General features: G+C 36.2%; 1 protein-coding gene across 5 annotated transcripts in view; it reads right to left on the reverse strand.

The window, feature by feature from the left end:
* The window catches only part of pde1cb (phosphodiesterase 1C, calmodulin-dependent b), a 109,280-nt gene that overhangs the window by 13,526 nt on the left and 74,678 nt on the right, over positions 1 to 21,076 (reverse strand). For all 5 annotated transcript variants that reach the window (XM_008434501.3, XM_081597805.1, XM_081597807.1 and 2 more), the window contains 8 exons: positions 12,777 to 12,890; positions 11,585 to 11,767; positions 9,565 to 9,631; positions 8,210 to 8,326; positions 7,587 to 7,727; positions 3,340 to 3,440; positions 2,426 to 2,554; positions 2,000 to 2,101 (listed from right to left, as the gene is read on the reverse strand). In XM_008434501.3, the coding sequence (XP_008432723.1) occupies positions 2,000 to 2,101; positions 2,426 to 2,554; positions 3,340 to 3,440; positions 7,587 to 7,727; positions 8,210 to 8,326; positions 9,565 to 9,631; positions 11,585 to 11,767; positions 12,777 to 12,890 (954 nt within the window). The remainder of the gene's footprint in view (positions 1 to 1,999; positions 2,102 to 2,425; positions 2,555 to 3,339; positions 3,441 to 7,586; positions 7,728 to 8,209; positions 8,327 to 9,564; positions 9,632 to 11,584; positions 11,768 to 12,776; positions 12,891 to 21,076) is intronic.

Raw genomic sequence — 21,076 nt, forward strand, 5'->3', positions numbered from 1 at the left:
AACTTTCTCTACACTGTTGCTTGTGAATAAGACATGAAACAGCTATGGTACTGAGCTACTGATCAACAAGAAAAGCTTAATATGCATTAAGACAGTAAAGAAAGGTGGTGTCTTTTTATAGCATGTATGTAAATATAAGGTTTTAACATTTTAACATTATGTGGATGCTAAATAATACTTCTAATGTAAACCATTAAATGGCCCTCTTTAATCATACTGCCACCATTAGGCTAATCGGTCCTCTGCCCTGGATCGCAGCGTGAAGATGCATCATCCCACCTCATCAGAAATGGCGTGTAAAATACCACCTGATAACCATATCCAAATATCTTGTTTAATGGACTGATGCATGAACGAACAGGCACAGACAAATATGAAAAAGAGGCAGACTAAATGGAAGAGACACACAAAGTACACAAAAACACTCTGCACGTGTACACACAGCACAAGGTTAAACAGGGGTGAGAGAGACTGGCTTCCATTTTGCTGTGTTCCATTTGTGGCAGATTGAGTCTTGAAGTGCGCTCTAAGCAGGCCTGCAGCACACTGGTTTGAATTACTTCACATTAAAGTCTTTTCAGCTTCACCGCCGCCTGCAGACTGCAATCGTGTATTGATGTGTGTAAGGACTATACTGGACTGATTACCCTGCAGTCAGCACGTTTTGTCTTAAAGATGTATCCATATAAGGTGATATATATTATATATGTATGTACTAGATAGATTGGGAGATGTTCTGGATGTTACCATAATCAGAAGAGAATAGTCTGAAGGTTAACAAGTCCTTTGCCGCCTGCTTTTCGTAGAAGCTGTGGCAGTGATGACTCATCATGTTATGTGATAGTTTGTGTGATAGCTCTTTTATTTCTGTTCTCCAGCTGCAGCCCTTTATCTGGTAGTACAACAACCGCCAGCTATCTCCAGGGCCCTGTGCTCGAAGTGTGCAAAAAGGAAGTTCTGTTAGGAAGTACTGGAAGTTGCACACAGCACAGTAGACCTCAGGTCTGCCTGAAAATGTTTATAGAAATCATAAGTTGAAGTGAATTTTTAAGTGAACTTTACACTATTTTTTGTTCTTTGTTTCCTGAATGTCTTATCAAGGCAGTATTTTCATCTCATATGCACAAGAAAGCTAAACTAAAATAAACAAAAAGGATCAGAGAAAGAGCAATTCTTTAAAGATAATCTTAGATTAATCCTTAATCTGTTTCTGAGATTTCTCTGCTTTTGGTAGACTGTAATTTTTTCAGAGATTTTTATATTCCTTTTAGGTTTGAATACATTATTAGTCTATTTAAGTTCTGGAGCCAGTTTATACTATCATCTACTTTATAGTAACTTGTAAGGTTAGTCAGAGTTTCTGTGTCCGGCAAGAACTGCATTAACCTAAATTACATAAACATGTTCACTAAAACTAGCACAAACTAACAGGACAATTAAATTGTCATTTAAAAGTCTATTTTGCTACACTGAATACTTCCACAACTTTCCCTTTTCTTTTCAGGACCTCAACCTACACAGCTTTTTTGTATTGTTTGTTGTGTAGCTTCAAGACATATGTGCAAATTTTTAAGTCAATTAATGAAGATTAAAAACTCCAAAAATAAACCAAAATTAGTGATGTACCCACAATATAACATATAACTGGAATATCTGACTGTACGTTTAATTTGATAAAACTCATTGCTTTTTATGGTTGTTTTTGGTGCAAATATTTTAATTTTGTATGTTTTCTAAACAAAAGCAAATACATGTTAATTTTGCTGTTTATATTTATGTAATCATAATAGCAGTCACAGACTGGCGACCTGTCTAGGGTGTACAGATTTTTTTTTTCTGTAAAAAGGTCAGATTTGGGCCATTCAGACAGCCATGAAAAAGTTGGATATGGCTTGCATATGGGGAAAAAAATGTACATTTGGATCACATTCCTGCCGTGTAAACGCAGCCAAAGCAGCATTGTTACAGCAGTGACAGAATTGACTTTAAACCAACTGACCCTTCAGGTTGCTGTAGATAGTTCTTCATGGCTTTAACCTGCTGGAAGTGACAAGACATATCTGTTGCCAACACCATCTCGATCACCAAAGCCCGCAGCTCTCTGCGAAAGACATGGGAGAAAAAAATAACGAGTTACAAGCTATTTAATCAATGTTAAACTAGCAGGTTCTAAAGGGTTAAGTATTCCAAAAAAAGTTATTAAAATAAATAATGGCTATTTATAGTAACGAGTCCTGACTTGAGTACAAATGGGATCAGGTGAATTCAATCATTGAACTTTGAGGATAACTAGCTGCATTTATGTCAAACATAGTTGACGTGGGGCTTTAGATTGGTGGATGATGGCTTTCTTTCAATCTTTCTCAGTGGGGTTTTTCATTCCTTTTACAATCATTTAAGCACATTAGCGCTACGGGAAACGGACCTCCAGTCATCCTTGGAGAGGTTGTAGAGGATGTTCATTTCGTCGTCGTCCTGCAGTAGGCGGTAGGCTGCGCTGACGTGATGACTCTCCAACACTGAGCGATCGTTGTAGAGGATGGCTGTGTCTGACCTTACAGATGAAGAAAACGTAAAACGTCTGTGTTTGACTGGAAGTTGTGTAGGTATCAAAAACACCTGAGAAATTAATACATATTAATTCACTCTGTCAAGAGTATCATTCAACGTCAGATTAAACATGACCAACCTTTATATAAACTTTTGGAAAATATTCACTTTGGATGATGAAAATACTGCCTCTAAAATAAAGTTATTGTAAAATTACTTTCATTCTTTTCTCATCCTCCTTGTAAATTTAGATCAACGTTTGCCCAATATACAAAGTAATATTCTTTAAAATTAGTATTAAACTTACATGATACATCAGAATGTTGTAGAATTTACAAAATTTCTAGGAGAAGTTAAAGATCTTTTTTGTGTATTTTGACCTTTTCCAAGTTTTGTCATCTTACAACCCAAGAGTGTTTTCTTGGGAATGTGTGTGACACAACTGTAGTGAACAAATATAGTGTATAATTGTGAAGTTAAAGTTGGTACAAACAAAAATCTGTTGTGTCGTGGTGGTAATCTGACAAAATGTGAACAAGTTCACAGATGTGGGTACTTTTAAAAAGCACTATGCAAGCCAGTGTTTCTTCCAGTTTTAAACTTTCTGGAATTATAAAGTAAAAGCTGAACATTTACAAAAAGCTTCAACTTTTGAGTTTGTCTACAAATCCATCCTGTTATTATTGCACTGCGGGCGATCACAGTATGAATGTAAAGCCCCCTTGCTGTAAATGAAATCATTGATCGAGTGAGTCAGCGCCATGCATTTTTGATTTTATCATCCATTACCTTGTCTGGATATGGAAGTTGTTTGTGGTCCCTGTGTGCTCGTAGTCGTGCACCGCAGCCGCAAAGATCATGGCGAAGATCTCTAGTTCAGTCAACCAATGCTGGAAGAGGAGAAAAGGAGATGTGACGGAGGCAAAGAACAAAATGTCAAGAAAATCATACAGCAGAGGAGTACAGAAAGAAAGTCAGAAAGATGGAAAAGTTGAGGCATTTGACAGGCAAGAAAGATGAGGAAGTAATGAATACAAGAGAAAAGAATGGACAGAGATTAGGCAAGAGAAATGAGAATCTAGTGATGTGGAATGCAGGGAACGGCACATTAGGCCATAAAGATATTATGGAGGAATATGATATAAAAGATTCAGAGAAGAATTTGGCATGAGGAATACATTAGCATCAGGAATGAAAGCAAACAAATGGGAAAAAGGAGGTACCAAAAAGGTTAGGAAAGCAAAAAGAGAGAACTCCAGATAAGATAAGGTCTATTGGGAAACAGCGTCCTATAAGCCTCCCTCCCACTGTTCTTTCTCTCACCGTCGCTCTGGTTTTCACAACGTATAAATATAAATAAAAAGGTCATGCTCTCTGTTATTCTTTTACGAGTTAATGCTATCAAAAGGTCACAGAACACACCAGGCTTTCAATTTCATAGGTCAAGTTCAGACCTTTTTAAGTGCAGTTTCTGAGTACAGCAAACATCAAAAGAAAGGATCACATGTATTACGCATAAGCAATAAGCAAGCAATCAATTTTTAACTCCAATACATAAATTCCAGGTTTGTCAAGTAAAATCCCAAACAACATATGCTGCATGAAGCTGTAGATTTCTCATAGTATGTAGCAGAGGTGTGCCGATCGATCGGCCACCGATCATAATCGGCCGATTTCCATGAAAAAGTGTGTGATTGGTGATCGCCGATCACGGTCTCTTGTTGCCGATCACACAAACCGATCACCTGCATCTCATTTCGCAGCCTGCCTGTGCAGCTGGTCTCCTCCTTCCTTCACACTGCGCAAACGCGCAGCAACAAATCCTAAGCGATGTGGAACTATAACGCACTGAGTGAATGGGGAAGTTTGCGTGTTGCAGCGGAAAATTGAAGCACGTGGGGTGAAGCACGTCAAAATGCATCAACATGACGAATCTAATATGGCATAAAAACAATGGCATACTTGAGGAGTTTGGCTACATCGAGGCTCACTGCAGTTAAAAAGACATATGGAGGTTCAGATAGCAGGTAAAGCAGCGCACAGCTACAAACACTCACCCGGATTAGCATGACGGTCAGAAAGCTAAACAAATAACCCGCAAAATTATTTAAGTCTTTGAGCTGGTAAGACGCTGGTTCTGCTCTCGCTGTTGAACCGCTGCTACACGCTACAGATGGTAATATTTCACAGACGGACCGCCTCTTCCGCTCCACCTGGTAGTGACTCTCACACCAAACCTCTGCTTAAAGCTGCAGCATCTAACTTAAAAAAAAATAAAATTTCACATACGTATTAAAACTTTCGCTGTCCTAACATGAGACAGATAATCTCTGAAAATCAGCTAGCCACCATGCTACCAGGAAGTTTTCATTCAGTAACTCAGGATTGTTTATTATAATGGATCCTGTATTTGCCTTTGAATGTTAAGTTTTATACTTGAATTTCTTTGGCAATGTTGAGAAGTTTTATTTTGACTCTTTGCATTATTTAACCTCTTCAGAGCCTTCATATGTTTTCAGTCTGTTGAAGATAGTATTACTGATAGCAGTACAATTTACACAATGCCTGTTTTGTTTTTTTCTTGGAAAAAGTTATTAAAAACAAGTTTTTGTCTAAATTAAGGTGAATTCATGGTTCCTTTTTCCACATAATGTAACCGGTAGTGCTTATGATTAAAAAAATTATAATTATGTAATCGGTATCGGTGATCGGTATTGGTGATCGGCCCGCATGGGTGATCGGACTCGGAATTGGCAGGAAAAAACCTGATCTGCACATCTCTAGTATGTAGTCATAGTCAATATGAGGCTCATGAGTCAGACGGAAAGTCTCCTTTAAAAATAAAAATGTATTTTGTTGTATATTATTAAATGTATGCATCTTTGTAACGAAAACTACATTTTGTATCAATCTGATATAATATTCTAAACTGAATGGTATGTTTTCATTAGATGTGAGCATAAAAATCATCATAATTAGCAAAAATAAAGACTTGGAAACGGGAGTCTGTGTGTAAGCTTCTATCACACTGTTGCCATTTACGATGGCATTTGTTGGAAATGAAGGCTCTCCTGTTGAACATTAAGTCCAGGCATGTCTTTGAAGTCCGTCTCTCAGATTGGCTGCACTGCTGTTTTGTGTAGTGTGTGTCCTGAGATAATGAGTACATCACAGTACCGGCGTCACCGTCTTGAATTTTTTTATATTTAATAATTAACTGACTATTTCAAGATGAAATATTTAACATTTTTATGAGTGGTTCAAAGTGATCAAATCATTTCTAGCTGCACTAATTTGAAATTAGGTGGAGCAGCTGTCACTTGGAACTTCAAACATTCGGCATGTAGAGGAGAAGAATCTTTGAGTCCAGACAGAGCATCTGCAGAGTGTAGCATGAGACGAGGTCAAGTTCAAAATTTGACCATTCTTTCAACATTTGAGGAGCGTGTGCATAAATTGTGTAGCAGCGGGACATGCATGCAATGCAGGTGAAATTTTAAGAGGTGTGACAATCATGCTATATAATTTGTTGACATGTCTAAACAAATCCGTGGCAACATATACTGCAATATGATTTGTAGGATAAAATACCAGGCAGCTATTCCCTTCATTTTAAACCTTTGTCAATTTAAATCCCCAATTTGTAGTTTTGTACCGTCACGTTGTCTCTTCCGTCTTTCTTCAAATTTAACTGCCTGCAGTATTTTACCGTTTCTATTTATTCTAGTTATAATGTCTATCTAGACTAGTTGTTTAACATGAAATGTGACAGATTACGACTCCTAATCAAGCCAAAATAAATCTAAATAACCTTCTCTTCTCAGAGTCATAAAACAATTTTTTTTCTAGATGAGTGAACATTGAGGCATGTATGGTATATTACACCCTATCACAAATATTTTCATTTCAAATCAAACTTTAAGTCTTAACATTTGAGAAATAAACAAAACTGTAAAATAAAAAAAAATGGTAAAGAGGTGAATAGACCAGCAACCATCTGACACACCCTCGTTTAGTGTGTGCAAGTGTTTACTTTCATTTTGTAGGATTAGCTGGATCCAGTGAGTGTATGAAATATGAAAGACACAATGGTGAGTGGGCAATTCCTCCGAGGCGAGCATTCATGACTGCACTCACACACCCAGGGAGGGGATTTAGCTCAGGGAGCCAGGTCGATACTGGTGACTAATCAACAGTGGGTGATGGGGTCATTAAGAACAGGGTGGGGACAGAATGGTCAATCCACTGCTCTGTAACTCTTCATAAACCAGTTTTATGAATGACCTGTTGATTGTTGATTTAGATGAGTCTGGAGGGTTTTTTAAAAATGATAAATGCTGCTCTCCTGCTCTTCCAGGAGCCTGTGGTCGGGGAATGAACGTGACTTTACTCCACAAGGCAGAGCCCAGAGAAACACATCGTGTTGGCAGCTGTCGCAGCCACCTTATTAAGGTGATTAAGTAAAAACAGTGGGAGTGGGGGTGGCATTCTCTTTGGAAAATCATAGACTTTGAAGTCAGGGTTGTGTTTTTCATTTTGAAATGAATGTTATGTCACATGTGCCCTCAAGTTACTTATGTGAGAAGCTAAATAATGTAGGTCAGAACATGTTACCAAAATTTTTTTAAAATAAAAAACATGTGAAAATGTAGTCATCTTAAAAGAAAGGAGTTTTCATTTTCTTTTCTTGAAGTGACCATACATTTTCAGGATAAATAGTAAACTACAATTTTATGGCAAAAAACCCCCCCCAAAAAACTGAATTATTTGTCAGGGTAAAACATGCTCTCATCTAGCTATGTAATTTTTATCTGCTTAGAAACTGAATGTCAGGAAAAGCTGCAATTAGGCTGGCATACGTCAGCTGACAGAGATGTTCTGAATATCAATGGGATAAAATCCCTTTCATTTTACAGACTTAGCTTCAGTCCAATGCGCTTTCCCCGTTGGAACTCAACCTCAACACTCAACTTGTTTCTGTAGATGCTCAGAGCTTAGACAAATTATGCAATCTAAGCCGCATGTTTCCTACTCACCACCATGCCAGTCTTGAGAAGCAGGTAGTGTACAGTCTGGGTTACATCAGCAGCATGGATCAGGTTGTGGTAGGGATTTTTATGTTTGCTATATCCCACTTCCAGGGCTTCCACGAATGACACCACCGCAGAGATCGGAATCTGAAAAGTGCAAAATCGAAAGAGTCTGTCAGTTACTAACACTTAGAGCAAATCCTAAAGCTAAGTTGCGACTTAATGGGTGCAGCATCGGAAACCGATGTCATAAAATCATCCATCAGAATCACTTGGGTTACAGAATCTTATGATTGCATATTCATATCTGCTTTACAGCCTGTGTCATTTACTGCCAGATGCTATCAGTACCAGTGGATTGTCATAAGCTATTAGATGCTGCGGAAAATGAGCTGCACAACTATTAAAAGCAGATGAAGTGTGTCTAAACCCCACCATAAAATTATCATTGCTGGAATAAAACAACATAAACTTGGTCTTAAGGGACTCAAATTGTGTGTCTGCTTTCATCAATTTGGAAAAGTAGAAGGTTCTTGTCAGGATTGAAGAGGGCTTCTTTAACCTTGTTTTAATGGCATGAAAACATCAATGACCCGTGATGCGGAAAAGTTACATCTTTGAGAGGTTACCTTGAAGCGGCTTATGAGATCATATCTTGTGAGCAACTCATAGAATATAAATTTAAGAGCGTGATCCCCGCTGGCCTCATTTAGGGCAAACACATCAAACGACCATTTGTCAACATTCTGTGAGGGAGAGAAAAAAAAAAGAATAAATCAAAAAATTAAATGGTAACTCTCAAGCAGTATGCAGCAATTTATAAAAGTGTTATTACTTTATGGGACAGGCCAAAACAAAGCATAACTGTAAAGTGAAGGGAAAAGGATATCTCATTTTTACATTTAGCTCCCATTCACTAAATAACATTTAGAGAAACCAACTATCTTCAGAAACCATCTAATTGTTTGTATATTTTCCTCTAAGTTCAAATACAATTTCAATAGAAATATTTACTGGGCAAGTATCATGAAAAATAAGCTTAGACAAGTCACACATGAAGTTGTGGAGTCATTTATAGCAGGTGGTGCGCAAAACTTTGTCAATATTCTGCTACTGTCAAAAGAAATACATACAAAGGCATATGTTTTTTAAGTCATTAAAAACATGGCACACTATGACTCTCCAACTACTTCTGGTCTTCTTCGTGGTTTGCGCCAGTGGCGACATCTGGTTGTTGATCATGTGACTCGTGATGCAAAAAAAGTGTTTCCATTGCAGTTTTGTGAAATGAACAAATTTCAATGTGGCTGAAAAAGCACCTCATCTTGACACCAAAACATTTTATCCAAAAACAACCAACAGTATTCTTGAAATTGGTGTGCTTCCACTAAGCAAACTTATTTTAAAATTGTGCAATTATATTGTCAATGGAAACACAGTTATTGAACCTAAAAATAAAGGCAGAGCTACCATGGAATATGGATAAGAGCTTATGTATGTGTGAGAAATGCCAGCATATTCACTACGAGTGTAAAAAAAACTGTTGTTCACTGGTGCTTTCCTTCCAATCACACTGAGTTTGGAGTATGCAGTGTAAAAACAATTGTTTCTCTAAGCTGGTCGACATTGCCCAGAACACAAACAGGTACCGTCCTAGCAAAGTGTGGTTCTTTAAAACTTGACTTCATGAGAGCTGAATGCATACCAAACTGTGCATGATATATAATGTGAAAACCTTGTACCCTTTTAATCCATTTCATACTCGGCTACTAACTGAGATGTTCTGTTACATAAAATTCTTAAAAAAAGAAAATACATTTAGGTTTCTTGTTGCAAAATGTGGAAAGGCGCAGTGGTATGAATGCTTTTGAAAGCCATTGTAAATGTACCTATTTATAAGTAACAAACATAAAATTAATTATTCAAATAGTTTACACTGCATGAGTTTTTTTCCCTTTTTGCTTTTGTATGCATATGGTAATACCTTAAGAACAGATATGACAGATGCAGGGTAGCTGAGCCCCACCATATTGGAGGTGCGCCGGTACATCCTGTTTGGATGAGATAAAGACATCAAATACAGAGCCTTGCTGAGAGTAAATATCTTAAGAAAACACAGTGCCCCTAAACCACAGCTTGGGACGTTCCCCCACCACGACTAAACCTTCAACTAATCGCAACTCAGACCGAAAGAGTGATAAAAGAAATAGTAATTTGCAAATGAATGAATACTGCTGCAGGTTTTTCCACATGAAAAAAAAACAGGTTTGTAGTACTAGGAGGTTGGAGTATTGTTTACAGTGATCAAAAATGACAAAATAAAAAGTGTTGTTTTCCATTAAATTAGTAATGACATTCAGTAAAAAGCTGTGTAGTCCAGTAAGTCAATCTTTTGTTCATTATTATAAGATATGATGTAAACCAATAGAACTGACAATTTTTTTTATCTCAAAAAGTTAAATCCCATTAAAAATCTAAATAAATACAGACAACTTAGACTGCAACACAGTTTCCCCTTTGTTACACTTATTTTCCCACTGTTACCTTATAGAAACAGCGGAGTGCCTTCTGAGAACATAAATGAAGAATGATTATAGCTTGCATGGTTTTGCATGTTACTGTGTGATGAAGCTCCACCTTGGAAAGAGAGCTGGCTGTCTACTAGGGATTTGCCAGGTTTGTCAAGGCTTTAATAATGCATCATTGTCTAAGGTGATGCTGCACTGTGCTGCAGACATCTCAAATACAACACTTTTCAAAGATAAAAGGTTTCATACTTCATAGTAATCATACTGTACAAGAAGTACAAATGTCCTGGGACATATCTCATAGCTTACTCCCACGACACTTTAATTGTCACACACCAAACACTAAAAACATTCTGGCCAGATTATGTGTCAAGAACAGAATCCCAAAAACTCCCAAAGGGACCAAGAACAGAATGACACCAATTGGTTTTTGAAGCCCTGGGAGAAAGGAAACATTTCTCTGTTCTTGCATAATGTTCATGGTCCTTTAGTCTCCCTGTGTTGTATTGGATCCAGTCCCTTCAAATGCTGCTACCAATAGTAAACATCCTCTTCTGTACATGTGGTAAATTGGTTTCATTCAGCATCTTCTCACACTTACTATGGGATTTTCTTCTTTATTGGCGCCTCCTGTATACATGAAGATTGAGTTTTCAGTGTGCGTGTGTATTTGTCTGTCTTACCTTGCTTAAGAAATTGTATGACTCGAAAATAAGTCAAAAAGCATCTTTTTAGCTCTGTTTTTAACCATGCTCGGGATGTTATTTTAGTTTATAAGTACCAATATTTTTGCTGAATTTTCAAATTAAATTCTAGCGAGGATGTAAATAAATCAAACTCCGCTGAAACCGTATCAGTTTAAAAAATATATCCATTGTAACATACTTCAATCCTTTTCAATATTCTTGTGTTTTTCTGGTTATTTATGCTGGCCTTTTTTTTAATTAGTTTGACTAATCACCTTTTTACTTTTATTTTCAGCTATTCTTCCTGCCTGACATTTGGATTCTGCTCCATTGTTATATACAAGGTGACATAAGTTAAAAAAAAAAAAAACTTTAGCAAATCTTTACAACATGCAGGTGTAATAAATGTACTTTTTCTAAACAACATTGCTCATATCTCAGAACGTATGACATATTTTAAATGGAAGCATGTAAATTCATAATAAAATTAACATACAGAGCAGACTGACTGATTAGCATAAAGCCAATAAAGCTTTACTACTCAAAATCAAATAGTAAATTTCACCTACAGTTAGAAAGTTCATGAATTATGTCCTTACTCATGTTTTATGCAGAACCAAATTAAAGATGTTGATAGAATTTCTTTACCTCCCTCCAGGCAGCTTTTGTCTGGGCTCGCAAGTGATAGATTTGCAGCTCCAAGTGACTGCCCATGTAAATTATTTATGATCTGCAATTGCACGGTTATTTGAGGTTGTGAAAATGCTTTATTACATCATGCAAACTTTACCTCTCGACAAAAATTCCAGCCTGCACGGCGTGGACGATGCTCCGGAAACGGGGCTTTTCTTCATTCCGCCGGAGCATTAGGCCCATCTGCCTGGTGAAGGTGGAGGCCAGCCAGTCTCGCACCTCCGAAGGCACAGACTCTGACTGGATGTCACTGAGCTCATCTTCTGTGTCCACCAATCGCCTGGATGAGGAGATGGAAGTATAAGATGGAAAGGATTTTTAAAAGAAAGAAGATCAGCTATATGAAGATGAAAGGTGAGAGATTCACTGTGGATAAGACATAAGTCCTACACCTGTCAATCAAATATATGGCCTGTTATGTCATATATTTGATAAATCCAAAACATCACAGAAACCCCATAAGGCTTCATACAAATCCTATTGGGTGACATAATTCTTAATAGCTTTACTAACGTGTCCAGGATCAAAAACAAAGCCTGTTTACGTTCCGAAAAAGCATTCACATCCCTCCGATAACGATGGTACTACATGAACCCTGCACTTGATAGTCCATCATCCTTTCTCCTGGACTGGAGTCAGCCCATCGCTGACCCTAATCTGTTTGAATCTAGATGATGAGAGGTTTACATAATTCCCAAAGCCTGGTCAAAGCTCATATTTTGAACTGTCACTCAACTATTGACATTTATAGGCCAAGTTTATTTTCTAACTTCAATTATATCTAAAACAGATTTATAAATATGCAGCCAAATTTGCTTTGCTGTCAGTCATTTAAATGCAAGGTCTTGTTAAAAGTACATACCAGCTGCCCACGTTAGCCATGCAGACATTCGGTGGTGGAAGAATTGAAAAAAAAAAAGGTAACAAAAAAACTTTAACAACATGTGATAGACACACACAGCTCCAAAATAACTAAATACTACTAAATGCTATGTCTGGTAAACAACCAAGTCTTGGTTTCCACTTAGTTTGACTTATTTTATTGTAATAATAATAAACGTAGAACACGAATGAGAAGAAAAAATAAAATAAATAAATTATAAATAAAATTATGAGAAAAAGAAATGAAGAAACTGTAACCACAGTGAAAAACTAAATATTTCAAGTCAATTTTTAATTGCACGGTTTAGTTTTGCAGGTTTTGGTAAAAAGATGTGTATTTCTGTTGTTATCAAAGAATTAAGCATACCAAAACTCAGTCTCTTCTACAATATTAATGTTCTTCTTACCTTGTCTCCTCAATGTAAACCGATTCAAGCACCGATGCTGCATACTCCAGGTTTTTCTTGAGGTCAGCAAGGGAAGCTTCTCCTCTCTCCAGTTGCTTCACCAGACATCGTAATCTAAAACAGAGATCCAGCAGTCACTGAATAAATGGGATTATGCTTCTGTTTTACTGACATGACAAATTAATTGTAACTGATATTGGATTAATCTTGTTTGCACCAAGAAATTCTTTGTCTTGTCAAAATACAGCTTTCTTTGTTGAAAAAAGTAAAACCCAATAAAATCAACAAAAGATGTCACAATATGGCCACCTATATTGGTCACTTTGTGCTTGGTTAACTATAATCTACATGAATGCCACTAAAGATGACTATATTCACACTCAAGCATGGGTTTGAGTGATACAGCGAAAGTGAAGTTGACAATAATTTGCCACAAAAATTCAATCTAGCATAGTTTTTCTTATTCGTTTTAATTTTTATTATCTTGCCCTTCTGAGCATACTGTATTCAAGTCTGTGAATTTATGAATTTTAATATTTTAAAGTATTGTGCACCTGGTCACTATTAATCATGTCAATAGTGATCAACTACTAACATTGTGTTTGACAAGAAAGCAAACTCATCAACGTGACCAAATCTACCTTATTGTGTATATATAAGGTTGATTAATTAAACTATATCTCATTCTCTTTTAAAAGGAATGGCTCTGCGAGCTGTCTAGAATAACCCATTTTGTTTCTTCTATGATGGCTGCTACTTTAACATGTTCAGGTGGTTTTACTCTGTCCATTATGTCAAACAAAAATTTTCCTCAAAGAAGCATTATGACTTTTTAAACACAATATCATCAAAATATCCAGCAGAGAGTGACTCATTCCTATACATGTCCAAACATTGAAGCACCACGAGCTCCTGCGCATTAGCTTCTGACACTGACAAGCTCCATTTGTAAAAATACCTGCAAAACTAGGTCAGTGTCACTGATTTTTACCCGCATCTGCTTTGCATCCAAATTAGCATATTTTAAGGACTGAACTAGTTATTTATAAATCCATTTTCTGAAATATAGCTTTGATATTTTAGCTAAAAAACATTCAGTGTTAATGTTCAGTTAAATTTTTGTTAAACTGCAGGACATTTTCTTATCATTTCCTTGTAAAAATGTATTCAGTACAAGAGAGATTGAAGCGTGTAACCATATTTCTACACCATAGTTACATTCAAAACCTTAAATGTGTTTTTTTCTGTATTGGAGTGTTATGTTACCACATACATTGTATGTGTGCATGCATATGCATATATATATTACATCATTTGTAACAGTAAAAAAGTGTGGTGTAAAAAAGTGTTGCTTCGGTATTTATCTTTCAGCTGTGCCCATCTGTTATCTGTGTCATTTAATTAATTGGGTTCGTTTTAGTTCTAGTCACAATTTAATATTTATGCTAAACATAAGCATTACGTTAAAAGCAGTGTTTGATTTTTATTAGTGAAAAATGATATATACATAAAATATGTAAAAAAGCTAAATCATATAGAAATCACTGAAAATATCAAATATAAGCTTATAATATGTCTGGCATAATAAACTTTCTTCTTATATTCAACGCCAAAAATCTAATTAAAAGTGGTTGCTTCAATTAGCACACTGTCACCTCTTGCTCTACGCCACCTGTTGCTCTGTAGGTAGTGAATGAATGCCCTGAGAGGTTACAGTTGATGATGAATTTTTAAAAGGAGCTGCGGGTGATTTCCGATGCATTCATTGATCACTTACATTCCCTCAAAGCACCTGCCCACTCTCGCTACCAACCAAGAAATAACAACAACTTGAGTAGTAGGAGGTCTTAAAACCTTATCCGAGTGTAAATAGCATCTCTGCTCATCTAGGATATTCTGGATAAAGAAAACATAACATATATTGAACATCACAAGAACTGTTTACCATTTAAATGTTGAAACAAAAGACTGATGACGTTGATGGGCATGTTATATTTTGCTCTTTCTGCAATTTGAAGGATAATGTATCTAAATGTGTTAATTTGCTCATAAACAGCAGCTCTATGCATGGATTGCTTTAACTTATCATAAGCAAGTGAATATAAAACTGTAACACTACAATTGTTGTGCTTATTAGTTGGATGCCACTAATGATGGCTCTTAAGAACAGCTATGTTCTAGTAATGTTCACTCCTTGTGTAGAAAAACAGAGAAAATGCAACATTACATGTTCTTGAACAAATCGCATAATGGCGCAAAATGAATAATTTGCTGTGTGGCTTGTCAATTTGTTTTGACTTTCTATCTTGAAGGAGCGGCTGTTTGAAAGGTAATATTGAAAAAAAATAAATTGTCTCTCTCACAACAGCCTGGACAGGATGTCCAACCAATTATTTGTTCAATGAATTTATTATTCAGTAGACTTTAGGCATCCAGGAAAGCTTTCTTGTGAGTGATTGCTTTTTGTGAGAGAACAAAACAAAAAAAAGAAATGTTTTGTACTGTAGATTGAAGGCCAAAAAGTGATGTTTGACAGACCAATTAAAAAAAAATAACTTGGTGAAGTAAGTACTCTGTTAAAATATGATTAAAATAACAGAGGCAGCAGTGAGGAGCTTACCTCCAGGATTGTCAATAAATGACAATGCCAACAAAACAAAATCAGCCCATTTTACCTGCTGCCGTTGCCAATGGAGGCAATGTACTGTGCTAATACTACGGGTCAGGGCCAAAGTAACTCCTGGGCACAAAGCCATTTGAAATATTCAGTGCCTGAAAAAAAAATGTGATTGCCTAGCAGGAATTCAGCTTTTCTTTGGCTAAACGCTTGAACTGAATTAGAGTTTTTTCAATTAAATCCACCAAACAGCTCAGTGTCCGATCCCCACACGTTTTCACTTTATTTTAAGCTTTTACATAAAACTTTAAATATGAAGATCAATCTTCAGGGTTAGATGTAACCTTACATAAAGAGAAATTTTATTCATTCTGGATATTAGTAAGTCTGCCCAGGAAAGCTCAGTGAATTAGTATATCATTAAAAACGCAATTCATTTCAGAAATTAAATTCAAAGAAGGGAAACTGGGTATCTTGTGGATTTGTGGCTAATTTGGAAATTTGATTTTCCTTTTAGAAAATACTATTCAAAGATAAAACAAGTAGCTTTTTTTTTTTTAAAGAAACTGAGAATCAATGTTGAATTGTGTTGTTACACTACAAGATGAATTTGATGAGATTTCCATTGGTCCCCTATTCTATATTAATGTTTGTATGTAAAATTATGAATATTCTTCAATAGTTTCCAAATCCTGTGACAAAGAGTCAAAATTAATGCTTAATTGTTACTGTGCTCATTTTGTATTAAAAAGGCTTTTTGTTATGTTTCCAATTTCTGAGAAACTGAATTTTGACTTTTCATCGGCTATACACCACAAAAATTAAAAATAAGAGAAGTAATTCCAACCACTTCCAACTTGTTGATGATATTCTATTTGACAATTTAGTTGTGTTTGAGTATTTGTGCATGTCAAATATGAGCTAAGGACAATTGTTGTCACTTCATGTCAAACCGCCCTTACTATGCAGGAGTGATATTTAATCGTCAAACAGTGGAGACAGAATTATCAGAGCAAATCGTAGCGAAGACAAAATGAACATACAATTTATGTATGAGCCTTTTGATGGAAATTAATACTGTCCTGAGAATATTGCTCATACATATAGATGAGAAATGGTTGACAGAAGTGAATAATAAAATGTGGATATTGGATTTAGTTTTTCATGTATGGGACTTTCAACACACATGTCAAAAGGGACACGTGTGTCCCTTCACTCCCTCTGCAATGGTTTTGGTGTGTAATTGATGGCTCAAATAGGAAAACAGTCAGTAGTAAGGATGAATATTTGACCTTTTAATTAATAAACAGATTAACTTACAAGAAGTCGGAGACGAACAGCAAATAAAATCCAACGAGTGAGAATAATTCAGAGTGAAATGAATAAACAAAAAGCAAATACCATTAATAGCAGGAAGGATTTCTGATGACTGAAAAGAACCAGAGAACTTTGGGAGGAGTGAGTGCTTCAAGTGAAACAGGTGAGTATTCCTGCTGAATTTGGGACAGATATGAGTGGACATAACTTAAGGACATTGAGGCCAGACAGCAAACTGGCAGAGCCTATGCAAGTATCACATGGGAACATAGAGGAAATAACTAAACAGCACCATCACAGAAAAACACAGATGAGTAAATAGCCAAAAACTAACTATGATTGAACACCAAGTAAACAGACAGAAAAGAATTCACAGAAAAACAAAATGGCAAAAACTTCAACAACTTTCAACTCATGCTAAATATTTTCAAACTGTAGTTTTCATCTCTGCAGACTCACTCTAATACTAATTAAACAGCCCATATCACCTTTTTAGATGCTTACCTGTAATGCAAAATTAACTTTTTGCACATTTGTATAATTCCATGTGGGTCTCAACTGCTTTTAATAACCATCCAAGTGCCTTAAAACCTCACCCATTTGTTTTCTGGCTGGGTGATTGACACAATCACAATTTGCTAGCGCTGCCTTGTTACCTAGCAAGCCCAGCCAAACCCATCCCTTCACCTGGCAACCCAAGCAGAGCTTAAGCTAGCTTTGGTCAGCTGGTTTAAAGCAGTAGGTATTTTTATAAAAAAAGAAATATGCAAAGTCATGTCTCAAATTTTCTTGTCAAATATGCTCACTTTGAGTTTTTGCTCAAGTTGTGCAGAGCAAATAAAGAACATTAGCCTCCAGCTGTCAGCCTAAAGATAGGATTTGTGTTCCTTTGAAAAGATAAAGAGAGAAGAGATTAAAGTTGGAATTCAAATCAAGAGTATTTTTTGCTCACTACACACTGCTTCCAGTCATTTGCCCTAAGCTAACCTTGTCACACAAAAGTATAGAAAAGAGAAAAATGACTGCAGTTTGCTGCTGCTTGGGTCTGGAGGACTTCGACAACGCTCAAACTTTTGTCAACCGCCATGACATCCGGATGAGAGCATGAAATGAAATGAAGGCAAAATAAAGGGTGGTAGGCAGCACCAGTCCCCCCTCCCCCTCATTTAAGAATTACTTTGTACCTTATTTTTTAGAAAGTGGTTGCTGTGCCATTCTGACTTGCATAAAAAATGAGCTAATTTCTGCTTTGAGAAACTGTAGCAACAGGCACAGCCTGCTTTCTATTCAGAACAAAGGGCAGGAGAATAAATGAGACTGGATTGAGCAATGGGGGAATGAGAGCAGAGCCAGGATGCAAAAATTGGTAGCCGCCTGTGTTCCAATGACATTCTAGCCTCCATGGTGAGTAATCAATGGCCTTGGGTCAATGTAATCACCCAGGGAGATTTGGGTGCTTTCAGGAAACACACACACAGGTTTTGGGCTGATAAGCAGAATAAGGCCTGTTAAAACATGATGACTCAAGTAAAGCTAAGACAGCCTCCACGTACTCAGGAGCATCTATTGTCATTTGTGACCTCAGGAGAGAAACTGGTTATCGGTGTAAAAAAAAATAAAATAAAATCAGGCTGCATATACAGCTTTACGAGGCAAACAGAGGTAAAGGAGAAATTACAGACATTGTGAATAACAGAACTGGTGTAAAGCAAATAACAAAAACTAGTGTAGTACTTAGACTGCAGCATTTTCTCAGAATTCAATAGAAGACAGTTTTCCATTTGTTCTGTTTATTAGGTCATTGATGTTCTTTGACAACATGCAAGCCTGGTAATGAAGTAATTATCTGTTATTGATAAAGAGATTACTATCATTAATTATATTATTTGTATATTCTGATTTTAAGTAAATTAGATGGCAAAATTGTATTTTAAATTGTCCATTACTTCCACAATGTAAAACCTAAACTTTTAGGATTGCACTTTCCCCAAAGCTGCTTTGCGTTATTTTGAGTTATTTTAGTGCGAGAGTAAGGCTAGGAATTATCTACTAACTTTTATTGTTGTGTGATAATTTGTCAGATAAATCTTAATTCATTTGTTTGTTTCATTAAGGGAGAAATATTAAGTCTAAACACATGGTTAGGTGAAGCCCTGCAAAAAAATTCAGAAAGGGGATGACAGGGTTTGTTTCCACTTCTGTTCCTTGACTTATTTAAAAGCAGAAATTGAGAACTCTGACTAGAATAAAGTAAAAACAGAGCCAGGTAATAACAGAATAGAACAAAGAGGTAAGGTTCTCTTTTTGGCTATTGAGTGTTTTTGTTTTATTACTTCTTTCCACTGGTGTTGACTAGAATGATGGCAGTGACATGGGCAAGCACTGGCATGATGGGACTAACGGCTAGGATGCTCATAACTCATTTTGCATGGCAGCAATTCTTGGTTTTCATGCAGAGACCAGTAGAACTGCGAGTCCCTGCTGAATACATTTCAGGAGCTTTACAATGATATTTAAATTGTAGATTCTGAGCAAAAGTCTTTGAGTAGGCCACATATAAAGCAACTAATGGAAATCTTCAGAAATGAAACCTGGCCACTTCAAATAAGGTTCTGACAGCTGCTGCAGCTATTAATTATATAAGTCAACATTGAGTAACAAGCTTGGTTACATTCACAAAAGTAGGGAGAGAAGCTATTAAAAAACATCCCAAAAATAAATAGAAATACCCATTTAGTTTATAAGACATTCAATATCTAAAAATAATTCATTCTAAAATGTTAATGGAGTTTCGTCAGTAAAAAAAAGTCAAATCCCTTGATATGTTCTTTTTATTATTTTTATGAGATTATATTGTGACAGTGCATACAGTTAATAAAATTAAAAACATTGTATTGGAAAGAACAGTCCTTTTTAAAATGTAGAAACAAAATCTCTTTTCTTGTAATCATAAGATTTTCAGATAAGTTCACTTTGCTTGTCTGTATCTATAAAAAAGGTAAAAAAGAATGTCAGAAAAATGATTACTTATTATTCAGTGACAAATATTTATTTTATGGTTTAAAAACTGGTGGGTAGAGCAGCTAAAAATTCTAGTCAAGTAAGAATAGCAATTCTTCAATATATTTTTACTCAAGGAAAGCTACAAGAAGCCATAAAAAGAAATACTGAAGTAAGAGTAAAAAACTAATTGGCCATAATCCTTCTCATGTACTAAGTAACAGGCAACAACAGCTGATTAAATTTGTGTGCATATGTAATAAAATAGAAAATAAAGTATGTTCAAATTGGTATTATAAAGCTTAAAATAAATAAAAAAACGAATGAAAATAAATACATATTGTTTTTACAACATAGAACTTTTAAAAAATCTCCTTAGTGGCATTTTTTTAAACTACTGATTGTGGTGACTGTGTTCTTCTTGTGCTTTTACAGGTCATTTTTATGTTTTGCTATTATTGATGCTGATTTCTTGTATTCTGCGTTTTGATGTATTTTTTAAAACTCAACTGTACAACTATTTGGGCACAGTATACAGTACATCCAATGACAAGACATTATATATTGAAATCCATATCACACAGCACGTTGAGCAGAAAGAAAAAACATGAGAACAGTGAGTAGGCCTGTCGCGATAAACGATAAATCAATTAATCAATTAATCGCACGATAAATTAAACCTATGAACCTCATTTTAATTATCGGTTTTATCGTCTCTTCCTGCCTTTTTTTCTTTCTGTTGATGACACTGATTGAAAAAAAGCCTCAGCTCTGTTGCTCTCCATTGACCCTCACTTCCTCATTTCCTTGATGTAATGTCCAGCGCACACAACACGAGTTGTCAGCCGATTGTCAGCCCATAATTTCAAAACCTGAGAGACCACACATTAGCAGACAGAAATCCCAGGTAAAACGGTTCGATCGTGCCGTGTGGTGTCCAGCCACATGGGCACAAAATAATGGCTACAAGTCCAGTTAACTAATTTTAATATCAGGCATTAATCAATGCTTTACTGGAATCTACCTGTGATGCATGTGGCTAGAGTCTGCTTAAAGTCCTGACTGAATGAAAATCATTATAACCTATTTATGTCACGTTAACAAAGAACAGCTGAAAACTTACCGGGTTTATTAACTGAGGTAGCAATTTGGCTCCAACTCCTCCCCTTGTCATTTCTATATTCTTTGGATGAAATGTTGAATAAACAATGTTGTTTCCACATATCGTCTCCAATGTCCGCTGGACTTCGGGTTGCGCCGTGTCAGCTGTTTGGGATTCCCCTCCATTTCCCCTCAGAAAGCGCGGAGGAGAATCTGCGCTTTCTGATTGGCTACCTGTCGTGTTCAGCTTTAAGCTCCTAGTCTA

Source organism: Poecilia reticulata, chromosome 17 (assembly GCF_904066995.2).
Source record: "Poecilia reticulata chromosome 17, P_reticulata-male-v2, whole genome shotgun sequence".
In the NCBI taxonomy this organism is placed as follows: Eukaryota; Metazoa; Chordata; class Actinopteri; order Cyprinodontiformes; family Poeciliidae; genus Poecilia; species Poecilia reticulata.